Source organism: Schistocerca gregaria, chromosome 8 (genome assembly GCF_023897955.1).
Source record: "Schistocerca gregaria isolate iqSchGreg1 chromosome 8, iqSchGreg1.2, whole genome shotgun sequence".
Lineage (NCBI taxonomy): Eukaryota > Metazoa > Arthropoda > Insecta > Orthoptera > Acrididae > Schistocerca > Schistocerca gregaria.
Window position 1 is genome coordinate 312,276,854 of NC_064927.1, and position 14,762 is coordinate 312,291,615.

The 14,762-nt window shown below is 39.5% G+C and overlaps 1 protein-coding gene across 1 annotated transcript in view; it reads right to left on the reverse strand.

Annotated features, from left to right (window-relative positions):
- Positions 1–3,050: 3,050 nt before the first annotated feature.
- The window catches only part of LOC126284085 (DNA-directed RNA polymerases I, II, and III subunit RPABC2-like), a 52,026-nt gene continuing 40,314 nt past the window's right edge, over positions 3,051–14,762 (reverse strand). The window contains exon 4 of the mRNA XM_049982733.1: positions 3,051–3,331. Coding sequence (XP_049838690.1) covers positions 3,121–3,331 — 211 coding nt within the window. The 3' untranslated portion in view covers positions 3,051–3,120. The remainder of the gene's footprint in view (positions 3,332–14,762) is intronic.

The following is a 14,762-nucleotide window of genomic DNA, read 5'->3' on the forward strand; positions in this document are numbered from 1 at the left end:
AACAACGCCTTGCTTGGTGCAAGGAGCGTAAACATTGGACATTTGAACAGTCGAAAAATGTTGTGTGGAGTAACAAATCACAGTACACAATCAGGCGATCTGATGGCAGGGTGTCGGTATGACGAATTCCCGGTACACGTCATCTGCCAGTGTGTGTAGTGCCCACAGTAAAATTCAGAGGCGGTGGTGTTTTTAATGGAAGGAGCTTGCACCCCTTTTTGTTTTGTGTGGCACTATCACAGCACAGGCCTACATTGATGTTTTAAGCACCTTCTTGCTTTCCACTGTTGAAGAGTAATTCGGGGATGGCGATTGTATCCTTCAACATGATCAAGCACCTGTTCATAATGCCTGTGGTGGAATGGCTACACAACAGTAACATCCCTGTAATGGACTGGCCTGCACAGAGTCCTGATCTGAATCCTACAAAACACCTTTGGGATGTTTTGGAATGCCGACTTCATGCCAGGCCTCACCGACTAACATCGATACCTCTCCTGAGCGCAGCACTCCATGAAGAATGGGCTGCCATTCCCCAAGAAACCTTCCAGCACCTGATGGAATGAATGCCTGCTAGAATGGAAGCTGTCATCAAGGCTATGGGTGGGCCAGCACCATACTGAATTCCAGAATTACCGATGGAGAGTGCCACAAACTTGTAAATCATTTTCAGCCAGGTGTCCGGAAAGTTTTGATCACATAGTGTGTGTCACTGCTTTTTGGGAATCTAACCACTAATGGGGTGAAACAGAGCCAGAATGACCCACTGACACAGCATGACTCAGTCCAAACTGTTAAGGACGGACGCTTTAAATTTGGAGAGGATGTGAATTTTATACCGTGGGCACTGTATACGAAGGGATTGTTTGAAATTCCACTCCTAAGGGGGTGAAAAAGGGGATGACACGACTTTTGAAACTATGTTGCTATAAAGGCAAGTTTGAAGCTAGACCCCTACAAAAATTGGTATTTGGTCTCTTAGTCAGATACAAAAAAAATACGTATTTCAGCATTTTTGGAAATTCAACCACTAAGGGGGTAAAACCAGGATGAAAGCTTTTTTAAAAATAAATTATTATTAAAGAACTACTAAAGGATTTTTAAAGATATGTATATGAAAAGTGATATTTCACTTCCTGGTTAGAAATAAAAAATGTGTTTCACTGTTTTTGGCAATTCAACCCTAGGAGCGTGAAATAGGCAATGAAAATTTTTAAGAAAATTTTAAGAAGTTTTTAAACCTAATTCATGACAATTGGTATTTCACTTCTCAGATAGTGAAAAAGAAAGGGGATGGAAGTTTCAATGTAATATCACTACAAGAATGCAAAAGAAGTGATTAACAAAACCTTGGACTCCAGCTACCACAACTGCTTTATGTCAGTAGTTTACTCAAAAAAGATCATGCTCATGTGGCTTTAATTAGCATAAAAATTTTAGAAGCTTGTGCAGTTTGTGAGCAAAGTAAAATTTTTTTCACAAAAGTTTCTTACAAGAAAAAGAAATGTGCGGACCACAGAGACCATGTAAGTGATGCAGCAGGCAATAAGCTAGTTTTATTTAAAAACTAACAACTGAAACACACAAATATATTTATCTAAGTACCACAAAAGTTATTTCCTTACTATTGTTGAAAATGGTATCAGAAATTTCATCATTCTACTATTTTTGTAATTGTAAACATCTTTTTCTCTGAAACCAATCTATTTTGCATTTTGTGCAATGCACAAATGTGAGGCCCTTATATCGACGCAACCTGTCTTTGAAACAGCTTTTATGGATTTTATTCAACGTCTCAGGAAGCTGTACGGCATGGAACATCCTTGCTGTTGGTGACAGCAAGAGCTTTGGTGTTCAGGGTCATTTCCTCATTGGAATTGCATCATTTTGACTTCATTCCTTTTCTTCTTCACTCTCTTCTTTCACTTTCATTCTCTCTTGTAAATGTGAAACTATAGGTCATTGCAGAATGTAGACCCAGTGCCACAATGAAAAAGAACGTATTTCCATATTGTTGAGAGGAAATAGTCATTTATTTGATAATGTAGGGTATATTAGCGTATTTCAGTATATGCTAAACCTGTTCTAGTTCGATATCACTAAAAACACACAGAAATTGCTTTTATTTCTTGAAGAATTCCTGACAATGCAATAAAACAGATTTATTCAATCAGATGCTGAAACCTACTGAGATCTTTCAGAAAGTGCCATAAAGTACTTACTATTATCAGGCACAACAAGTTTATTCAATTGCATCAGCAAGGGAAAAAATGGATGTAGCATATATAATACTAGGACAGAGGAGATAATGTGTTTTCCAATTTTACATACTTTTACAGTAAACTTGCATTACTAATGCTAGTTGTAAAAATTCAAAATTTTGTCAAATTTGTGAATCCCTAGGAGTACTGAATGCAGTCAATTTCCAGTGTAATCCTTCACCAATGAAACCTGAAGAAGGAAATATCTGAATTTATAGTGGTGGTGACACTGGTTTTAGGAGTGACTCAAATTAGTTTGACGAAGGTATTACTATAGTTTAAAAATATAGCAAAGATGTTCTTGTGTTCAATGAGGAAATTTAGTACGAAGGAGGAGCTGGGTGTTCATGGCAAAATACATGTTTGAACTACAGTTTGCTTAAATTTTGGGAAAATTAAATTTCTGTTCTTTTTTGGCATCATTTGTGATTCCAATGCAGGAATACCCACAGAAACACATTTGGTATGTTAGAATCCTTGGGTGTTGTCACATAAATGTAACTACCTGCAGCAAGATATTGAAGGAATGGTCCCCTTTTTTCTAATTTTTTGTAGTATTTTTCTCATTTCTGATAATTTAAGTTAACTAAGCTTAATTTTTTGGTTTTTCTGATTTTTTTCTGTAATAACTTATCATTTACCAATTATATCATTAAACACTTCTGAAAGGCAAATTGACAGCCAAAGCCACAAAATGGCACTAGTCAAAAAAATACAATGGATTTAGACAGTATTATTTTAAACAGGTTTTCATGTGTATAAATGATAAGAAAACAGACTAAAAACCACTTCTATTAAAAACTTTTAATTAAACATTTTATACAATGAAAGTAAAGGAATGAATACAAAAAATTATGTACTAGTGGTCAATTATAATCAGTTCATCTATTCCCCAATCTTCGTAACTGTTATCTGGAAGATATCGTCTAATAATAATAGGTATTTTCCGCTGCTTCAATTCTTTCATTGCAATCTGCAATGGATCTGTTTCACCATCCAACTCCACCATCACGGGAGCACACATGGCTATTTGTAGAGCTCGCGTCCCCAATACTCTTGCTCTCTCATACCTGTTGAAAGAGAGGAATAATGCATAGAGGTTATTGCTAATAAACACAATTATTTCATGTAATTGTGCTGAGTGACTGCTGAAATATGAAATTACATCTTTAATTATTATTATTAATTATATACTCTTGTCACAAAACCTCTGCTGCCAACCACATCTCTGAAGTCATTCATTAATTAATTCATTAATTCACAACCAGACATTAAAAAAAATTATTAAAAGATAAGAAAAAGGAGCTCTCCTACCCCCCCCCCCCCCCCCTCCAACCATGGACCTTGCTGTTGGTGGGTAGGCTTGCGTGCCTCAGCGATACAAATAGCCGTACTGTAGGTGCACCCACAATGGAGGGGTATCTGTTGAGAGGCCAGACAAACGTGTGGTTCCTGAAGAGGGGCAGCAGCCTTTTCAGTAGTTGCAGGGCAACAGTCTGGATGATTGACTGATCTGGCCTTGTAACACTAACCAATACGGCCTTCCTGTGCTCGTACTGTGAATGGCTGAAAGCATGGGGAAACTACAGCCATTATTTTTCCGAGGGCATGCAGCTTTACTGTATGGTTAAATGATGATGGTGTCCTCTTGGGTAAAATACTCTGGAGGTAAAATAGTCCCCCACTCGGATCTCCAGGCGGGGACTACCCATCAGGACGTTGTTATCAGAAGACAGAAAACTGGCGTTCTACGGGTCAGAGCATGGAATGTCAGATCCCTTAATCGGGCAGGTAGGTTAGAAAACTTATATAGGGGGAATTAGTGAAGTTTAATGGCAGGAGGAACAAGACTTTTGGTCAGGTGAATACAGGGTTATAAATACAAAATCAAATAGGGGTAATGGAGGAATAGGTTTAATAACGAATAAAAAAATAGGAGTGCAGGTAAGCTACTACAAACAGCATAGTGAACGCATTATTGCGGCCAAGATAGATACGAAGCCCATGCCTACCACACTAGTACAAGTTTACATGCCGACTAGGTGCGCAGATGACTAAGAGATTGAAGAAATGTATGATTAGATAAAAGAAATTATTCAGATAGTGAAGGGAGACGAAAATTTAATAGTCATGGGTGACTGGAATTCGAGAATAGGAAAAGGGAGAGAAGGAAACATAGTAGGTGAATATGGATGGGGGCTAAGAAATGAAAGAGGAAGCCACCTGGTAGAATTTTGCACAGACCATAACTTAATCATAGCTAACACTTGGTTCAAGAATCATGAAAGAAGGTTGTATACATGGAAGAACCCTGGAGATATTAAAAGGTATCAGATAGATTATAGAATTTTTAGATTTAGTAACCAGGTTTTAAAATGTAAGACATTTCCAGGGGCAGATGTGGACTCTGACCACAATCTATTGGTTATGAACTGTAGATTAAAACTGAAGAAACTGCACAAAGGTGGGAATTTAAGGAGATGGGACCTGGATAAACTGACTAAACCAGAGGTTGTACAGAGTTTCAGGGAGAGAATAAGGGAACAATTGACAGGAATAGGGGAAAGAAATACAGTAGAAGAAGAATGGGTATCTTTGAGGGATGAAGTAGTGAAGGCAGCAGAGGATCAAGTAGGTAAAAAGATGAGAACTAGTAAAAATCCTTGGGTAACAGAAGAGATACTGAATTTAATTGATGAAAGGAGAAAATATAAAATTGCAGTAAATGAAGCAGGCAAAAAGGAGTACAAACATCTCAAAATGAGATCGACAGGAAATGCAAAATGGCTAAGCAGGCATGAGTAGAGGACAAATGTAAGGATGTAGAGGCTTATCTCTCTACGGGTAAGATAGATACTGCCTACAGGAAAATTAGAGAGACCTTCGGAGAAAAGAGAACCACATGTATGAATATCAAGAGTTCAGATGGAAACCCAGTTCTAAGCGAGGAAGGGAAAGCAGAAAGGTGGAAGGAGTATATAGAGGGTCTACACAAGGGTTATGTACTTGAGGACAATATTATGGAAATGGAAGTAGATATAGATGAAATGAGGTTGACAGAGCACTGAAAGACCTAAGTCGAAACAAGGCCCCAGGAGTAGGTAACATTCCATTAGAACTACTGACGGCCTTGGGAGAGCCAGTCCTGACAATACTCTACCATCTAGTGAGCAAGATGTACGAGACAGGCGAAATACCCTCAGACTTCAAGAACAATATAATAATTCCAATCCCAAAGAAAGCAGGTGTTGACAGATGTGAAAGTTACTGAACTATCAGTTTAATAAATCACAGCTGCAAAATACTAATGCGAATTCTTTACAGATGAATGGAAAAACTGATAGAAGCCAACCTCAGGGAAGATCAATTTGGATTCCGCAGAAATATTGGAACACGTGAGGTAATACTGACCCTACAACTTATCTCAGAAGAAAGATTAACGAAAGACAAACCAGATTTCTAGCATTTGTAGACTTAGAGAAAGCCTTTGACAATGTTGACTGGAATACTCTCTTTCAAATTCTGAAGGTGGCACGGGTGAAATACAGGGAGCGAAAGGCTATTTACAATTTTTACAGAAACCAGGTGGCAGTTATAAGAGCCGATGGACATGAAAGGGAAGCATTCATTGGGAAGGGAGTGAGACAGGGTTTTAGCCTCTTCCCGATGTTATTCAATCTGTATATTGAGCAAGCAATATAGGAAACAAAAGAAAAGTTCGGAGTAGGTATTAAAATCCATGGAGAAGAAATAAAAACTTTGTGGTTTGCCGATGACACTGTGATTCTGTCAGAGGCAGCAAAGGACTTGGAAGAGCAGTTGAATGGAATGGATAGCGTCTTGAAAGGAGGATATAAGATGAACATCAACAAAGGCAAAATGAGGATAATGGAATTTAGTCGAATTAAGCTGGGTGATGCTGAGGGAATTAGGTTACGAAATGACACACAAAGTAGTAAATGAGTTTTGGTATTTGGCCAGTAAAATAACTGATGATGGTCAAGTAGAAAAGATATAAAATGTAGACTGGCAATGGCATGGGAAGCGTTTCTGAAGAAGAGAAATTTGTTAACATCGAGTATGGATTTAAGTGTAAGGAAGTTTGTTTCTGAAAGTATTTGTAAGGAGTGTAGCCATGCATGAAAATGAAACAAGGACAATAAGTAGTTTGGACAAGAGGAGAATAGAAGCTTTCAAAATGTGGTGCTACAGAAGAATGCTGAAGATTAGATGGGTAGATCACATAACTAATGAGGAGGTATTGAATAGAATTGAGGAGAAGAGGAGTTTGTGGCACAACTTGACTAGAAGAAGGGATTGGTTGGTAGGGCATATTCTGAGGCATCAAGGGATCACAAATGTAGCATTGGAGGGCAGCATGGAGGGTAAAAGTCGTAGAGGGAGACAGAGATGAATACACTAAGCAGATTCAGAAGGATGTAGGTTGCAATAAGTACCAGGAGATGAAGAAGCTTGCACAGGATAGGGCAGCATGGAAAGCTGCATCAAACCAATCTCTGGACTGAAGACCACAACAACAAACACAAGAAAAAGGAGCTGGTAACAGTAGTAGTATTCAACACAATTACTTAAGCAAAGCTATTCTGTCAAAAACTGACATTCCGAGCCTGTGGCTGTGTACAAAGTATAGGTTGACGCTTATGTAGTAGATTACAGATAATGCTATTCATTTATTTAAATAATGCCGTTACCAGTTTTGAACCGACAGGTTCATCTTCAGATGGTTAGTTCATGTTAAGATACATTTTATATCAGCTTTCACTGTTTGTTTTCCCAACTGACAAAATTGCCTTGGGGCTGGTACTGCCCTACAACCAAAACAAAATGTGATACAGTGTTATTTTAACTGTAAACTGTGCCTCAGAAGGATTTTAAGTGATGTAAATAAATTATTAAAGAGACTACATTTCGCTTACTTACGATGAGATGCCCATGCCATTATATTCCAGTGCAGACTGCTCGTGATCTTGCAGCAGCAAAAGCTGTGTGATGCACTTTTTTATGTATATGTATGCACATAATCTAAAGCACCAATCACACACTAATAAGTTTCACCACATGGAAGTATGTATACAAAGTTGGTGATATCACAAACATAACAACATCAAAGACTTCTACTCTCACAGGTATTTCATTATATACATGTATGTGACAGTAGGAATTTACAAATTAGTAAGATTACATTACTTGATATTTACATTAAAAGAGAACTGATTAAAATTAAGATAAACAAACAAAGCAGTTTGTTATGAAGTGTTACTGCAGTGATATTATGTAAATATTATGGTATACACTGTAACCAAAGTAAATCATAAGGGTCAGACATACATAAATAAATATTACAACAATGGACATTGCACTGATTTTTTTTTATATATAAACAGCTAGTTGAATATGTATTGTCGTATATCTTAAAAAAAATCAATGAAATGTTCACTGTTGTAATATTTATTTCTGTAGATCCATCCCAAATTTACTGTATTTCCAATATATACTATAATATTTACATAATATGCTCAAAGTTGTAATATTTACTTATGTACATCTGGACCTTATCATTTACTTTGGTTACAATGCCTACCATAATATTTACAATACATCACTGCAGTAACACTTTATAACAAACTGACGGCTCTATTTGTGTATCTTAATCAGTTCTCTTATAATGTAAATAAGAAGTAATGTAACATTTGTAATCTGTAAATTCCTACTGTCCCATACATGTATATAATATTTATATCTGAGAATATATGTAAAATATATCTGGCATGCTTTAGATTATGTGCATATACACTCCTGGAAATGGAAAAAAGAACACATTGACACCGGTGTGTCAGACCCACCATACTTGCTCCAGACACTGCGAGAGGGCTGTACAAGCAATGATCACACGCACAGCACAGCAGACACACCAGGAATCGCGGTGTTAGCCGTCGAATGGCGCTAGCTGCGCAGCATTTGTGCACCTCCACCGTCAGTGTCAGCCACTTTGCCGTGGCATACAGAGCTCCATCGCAGTCTTTAACACTGGTAGCATGCCGCGACAGCGTGGACGTGAACCGTATGTGCAGTTGACGGACTTTGAGCGAGGGCGTATAATGGGCATGCGGGAGGTCGGGTGGACGTACCGTCGAATTGCTCAACACGTGGGGTGTGAGGTATCCACAGTACATCGATGTTGTTGCCAGTGGTCGGCGGAAGGTGCATGTGCCCGTCGACCTGGGACTGGACCGCAGCGACGCACGGATGCACGCCAAGACCTTAGGATCCTACGCAGTGCCGTAGGGGACCACACCGCCACTTTCCAGCAAATTAGGGACACTGTTGCTCCTGGGGTATCGGCGAGGACCATTCGCAACCGTCTCCATGAAGCTGGGCTACGGTCCCGCACACCGTTAGGCCGTCTACCGCTCACGCCCCAACATCGTGCAGCCCACCTCCAGTGGTGTCGCGACAGGTGTGAATGGAGCAACGAATGGAGATGTGTCGTCTTCAGCGATGAGAGTCGCTTCTGCCTTGGTGCCAATGATGGTCGTATGCGTGTTTGGCGCCGTGCACGTGAGCGCCACAATCAGGACTGCATACAACCGAGGCACACAGGGCCAAAACCCGGCATCATGGTGTGGGGAGCGATCCCCTACACTGGCCGTACACCTCTGGTGATTGTCGAGGGGACACTGAATAGTGCACAGTACATCCAAACCGTCATCGAACCCATCGTTCTACCATTCCTAGACCGGCAAGGGAACTTGCTGTTCCAACAGGACAATGCACGTCCGCATGTATCCCGTGCCACCAAACGTGCTCTAGAAGGTGTAAGTCAACTACCCTGGTCAGCAAGATCTCCGGATCTGTCCCCCATTGAGCATGTTTGGGACTGGATGAAGCGTCGTCTCACGCGGTCTGCACGTCCAGCACAAACGCTGGTCCAACTGAGGCGCCAGTTGGAAATGGCATGGCAAGCCGTTCCACAGGACTACATCCAGCATCTCAACGATCGTCTCCATGGGAGAATAGCAGCCTGCATTGCTGCGAAAGGTGGATATACACTGTACTAGTGCCGACATTGTGCATGCTCTGTAGCCTGTGTCTATGTGCCTGTGGTTCTCTCAGTGTGATCATGTGATGTATCTGACCCCAGGAATGTGTCAATAAAGTTTCCCCTTCCTGGGACAATGAATTCACGGTGTTCTTATTTCAATTTCCAGGAGTGTATATACATAAAATGCTTTAGATTATGTGCAGACATATACATAAAAAAGTGCATCATACAGTTTTCACCGCAGAAAGATCATGAGCAGTCTGCACTGGAGTATAATGGCTTTGGATTTTTAATTGTAAGTAACTGAAACGTCTTCCCGTTAATAATTTACTTCCATCACTTAAAATCGTTGTGAGGCACAATTTACAGTTAAAATGACATACTATCACATTTTGTTTTGGTTGTAGGGCACCACCATCCAAAGGAAATTTCATCAGTTGGGATGCAGACAGAAGAGAGGAGTGGCACTCTACTGCAAACCAACCTTAAGGGTTGAACACTAAAAAAATAATAATAATAATAATAAGAAGAAGAAGAAGAAGAAGAAGAAGGAGAGAAGCTGCAGTTGTTTAAAATGTTCTGCTTTTTCTGAACATGAGTGTATTTTACAAGACACAATGGCACTGACAAATGTGGACACACAAACGAAGCTCCAAATAACATCAACAGCGTGACCGGTAATGGTATGTAGTTAACCTGAGTATTCTCTTAATGACTTGAGATAACTGAGTAATGTGGCAGACACAAACACAATCATCTCAACAGCTTCGGCAGCATGTGTAAGACTGTTTACATCCAATTAGTTTAGTACTTTTGTAAAGCAAGCCCAGTGAAGTTAACCAAAAATTTATAACTAAATAATAACACTATTTATATAGAACTAACTTTTTGGTGGTCTTATTAGCATCAGTCATTGTTATCTGTGTGAGGAACCTGCACCTTTCCTATTGTAATAGAACAAAGTGCTGTTGATGAACATCTAATCTGTCAAAGAAATAAACATACTTCAAAATTATGCCAGTTTACTTTTGATGGAGCATGACATATTTTTTTTAGTAATAACTTCCTATTCAGCCAGTTTGTTCTGTATAACAGAGTGAAAAATCATTACAATTTGAATTAAAGTGCTATTTAAGTAACAGTACAATAATTTAAATGCAAGAACAATGGCAACTTAAAACTCCATTTCTCCAAACTTTTCATTTCATGATCAATTTTATGTACGTGTTCCACTGCATGCTTAGTGTCACTTTAGTGTTGCTATCCCACTAGGTGGAAGTGTATACCAGAATCTGTGTTGTTATATGCTGTATATAACTTGTACCCCGACAATGTTCTTAGTAGCAGATTTGCTTGGTTGTTGCAAGCTAATATTTGCCTCTACCCTGTACGATGGTCCTCCACTGTCTGACCAATTTATGGCTAGGAAAACAGAAGACACTCATTTTTATTTTTTAAAAGAGTAAACTTCTATATGACTGTGTATTATTATATTTATCTTTTGTAGTAACCAGATTTCAACTTTTATGTCATTACCAAGTACAATGCTAAAGGCTGTTAGACCATTATTAAATCACTCATCTTATTAAGACACGTTACATAAACCAAGATGATCCTTTACAGACCATAAAAGGGACCTAATCTCGACAGTAGTCAAAAAACACACTTCACACTGTGTTTTCACAGAATATGACCAATTCTTTTGGATGGATTGATTGACTGAGGTGGGTATGGGACTAAACAGTAAGGACAGCAGTTCCATGATTCTAAAGTTTACTCACAGGAGAGAGAGAGAGGGTCAGCTGAAATTGGAGAGGAATCAAACTATAAAACGAGTAAGTTAAAACACACAACACAGTAGAACATATAAAAGGATAGCCCAAATGTAAAAACTGGGAAAAACAAAGGGACAACAGAGCAGTCTTTGCAAGGGGGAGTGGTCATGGGTCCCAGACCAAGAAAACATGAATGGAGGCCCCAACGACAATCGCGCTGCCCCTGTTCCAGGAGTAAAGCAAAACCTTGTATCTGAAAATAAAAACCACTTTCACAGAGGAAATGGAGAACCAGTTCAACAAATGTCTGCCAATATTAAATTTAAGGAATCACGAAGGCTATACTTAATACGAAGCGCCAAAAGAAGGGAACATTCTACAAATATACGTGATACCATCAGTCTTGCTCCACGACCACATTGTGGGGGTGGTTCATTACGCAAGAGGAAACAATGAGTGACCTTGGAATAACCAATGCGTAGACTGTGTAAGTCAAGGACTCCTTCCAAGAAGAGCAGAAGGAAGAGTGCCAAACTGCAGCAGGCTCCTTGATCGTGAGGAGTTTATTACTGTGAGCAGTAGCACACCAGATGTCATTCCACCTTCGGACAAAGAGAGATTTGACGTAGATCTTCATATCTGCAGCTGGAATCATGAAAGAGAATGAGAGATAATTATCTGCTGCTCTAGTCAAACCGTCAGCCAGTTGATTCCCTAGGATACCCACATGGCTTGGGACATAGACAAAGACAACTGAGCAGGCGGCACAGCAAGGGCAGAGAGGTCATGGATAGCAGAGACCAAAAGGCGCCGAGAATAGCATCGGTTGATAACCTGCAGACTGCTCATTGAGTTGGTACAAATTGAAACACTGTTGAGGGAGCCTGAGAAACAAAATAGATGGATCCGTGAATGGCTAGGAGCTCTACTGTGAATACGCCACATGATTCTTGCTATAATTGGTGTTCTAAGCCTGTAGGAGATGTGGAAGTGTATCCTGCTTGTCTATCATTTTAGAACCATTACTGTAGAAGATGGTGGCACCCTGGAACTCTGGCATGTACAAGACGCTGGAAAACCATAGGGATAATAGAGACCTTTAGACCCTGGAATAGGTCAGTCCTAATCCAAGGACTAGGCACCATCTTAGGAGGGATGTGGGAGAAATATATGGGGTGTATTCCATTACACAGAGAGAGAGAGAGATAATGGCAGATAGAAGTGAGAAGCATTCCACCCGTGGGTGCTTATCAGGAGGAAGACATTCCTCATTTGCAAAGAGGACAGGGCACATTGCGAAGGTCAGGGAATTGGCGAATGGTGATTATGTAAGAAACCAGGAGTTGGCTCCATCATATTTGTATGGGGGAATCCCCACTTCTGTTAGGAGACTGTAAACAGGACTAATACAAAAGGCACCAATAACCAGACACACCCCATAATGGTGAACAGTTTCTGAGTGGCAGGAGCTGCTGAGAATTAAACCTGACTATCATAATCTAGTCTGGACAAGACCGGAGAATGATAAAGATGTATAAGAGTGGCACAGTCTGCACACAAAAGATGTATGGGCCAGGAGATGGAGAACATTAAGCTTCTGCATGCACATAGTCTTTAGGTGGCAAATACGGGGCAGCCATGTCAGCTTTTTACCAAAAATAAGGCCTAAGAAATGGGACTGTGCTACCATATCATGCAGCTGATCGTCTAAATAGAGTTCTGGATTGGGGTGTACTGTGGGTCGATGACAGAAATGCATAACCCGCATTTTGGAGGGATAAAACACAGGAAGCCATGGGTAATGGCTCACACAGAGGCCCATCTGATGGAGCCGGCATCAGCAGATTCTACCGAGTGGGAGCTGCAACAGATGCAAAAATTATCAAAATACAACACCGGGGTTAACTATAGGCCCAACAGAGGCTACAAGCCCATTGATGATTATGAGAAAGTGTGCGACACTTAACACTGAACGCTATGCGATACTGTTCTCCTGAATCTGAGAGGCAGTGCAGGGTGTGTATGTGGAAAAAAAAAAAATTCACAGATTTCCTGGCTAAAAATACTCTAAATACTCTTTCTCCTGGGTGAAAACACACTTTTTCCACATTAAGTGAGAGTATATTTTCCCTCCTGTAAAACTTATCAATCCTTTGAATGGGCGTAGAATTTCCTGGCACTTTAGAAAACGAAACTCAGGAGGAAAAAAACATGTTTTGGACAGATCTTTGATGTGCAGCAAAATGTACACTTCATATTTTCGTATTACGAAAGTATAAATGTGAACTCCACCAAACACCACATGTTACTTTCCGAAGTATTGAAATCGAGATTGGGATGCGATTTTGAAAGCCAGTCATGTCACATGATCTCAACAGCCGATGACAGCAGATATTCAGAGCATATGTGATTTAGTCAGCCAATAGCAGCATCACTGTTAAGTAGTGCGAACACATGGACAGGAAAAGTAAATGGTTTAAGTTAATATACATACTGTTGCTACATGAAAAGCAAAGCTTTCACATATATTTGTCTTTAAGATTAATAAGCTAGAAGAGAAGCTAAGCTTTCACATATGATGTTGATCTTTTTTGTGTGTGTCACACTTTTTAAGATGCATCAAACAAATGTGAAAGTAAATTTTTTAATAATGACATAAATGTCTGATTTTCTGAGCCTGAAATTCTCCTAAATGGCTCGTCATCAAAGAGTTGGTTTTTAAATGGGGGTAAACCGCTCTGTGATTTAAGAAATTCATTGTACATTCTCACACATAGTTCAACTCACGTAAAAGGAAGTTTACTTTGAAAGTAACGCTTTTCAAACCACCATTTGCAACATTTTTCCACGATCTGTTAGAAAAGGGTTGTTTCAGCAGCTGCCAGAGAGCGGCAGATAACAGATGCCACCGCACTTGCACAACTACGATGACGTAGGAGGCCCATATGTCCATATGTGTAAACCATTAAAAAATTTTAAGTTATGTCATAAAAGGAACAAGAAATCAGAGGATACTCCAAGGGCATTGGAATTTCGTGAATCATACTAAATTGTGCACATTTTAAGTGCATAATTAAAGTGCACATTCGTTTGTCCAGATTCCCAATGAAGTAGGCCTCGAACTGATATTAAGTTTTTCAGAGTGGTTTTTGGGATGTAAATTTTCTTGAAGTGCCAGTACTGTATTATATCTTTGTTTGGTTCTTTATTATGGAATAATGCCATATGTACTAGAAGATGAAAAAGTGCACTTGCAATGCAGCGAATGGTTGAAACTAGCCAATAGTGTGGAAGTAAACACTTTGTTTTAAATACATTGACTGCCTAAGCGGAAAAGATTAATAAAAGCCAAATTTCTTTGGCAAACTGACAAAAGCAACTTTATTGTTCTGCAAGGTGATTAATGCTTGACTGTCAGAAAAATGGAAATAAAATAAAAATCTGAAACTTATACCATATTTTAGACTTCTGTAATTATGTGAATGTATTTTAATTCACTTGATAGTTCCCAGCCACAGAAATCCGTTTTGTTTTCATTTGACGTGTGAGCAATAAACAAAGAGGAAACAGCAAAATCACTAAATGTAAACAAGGATCACGTGGCCACTTCCCCACTATAACTCAGACTGCTCTGCAGATCAGCCTCGGATCTACGATATTTCC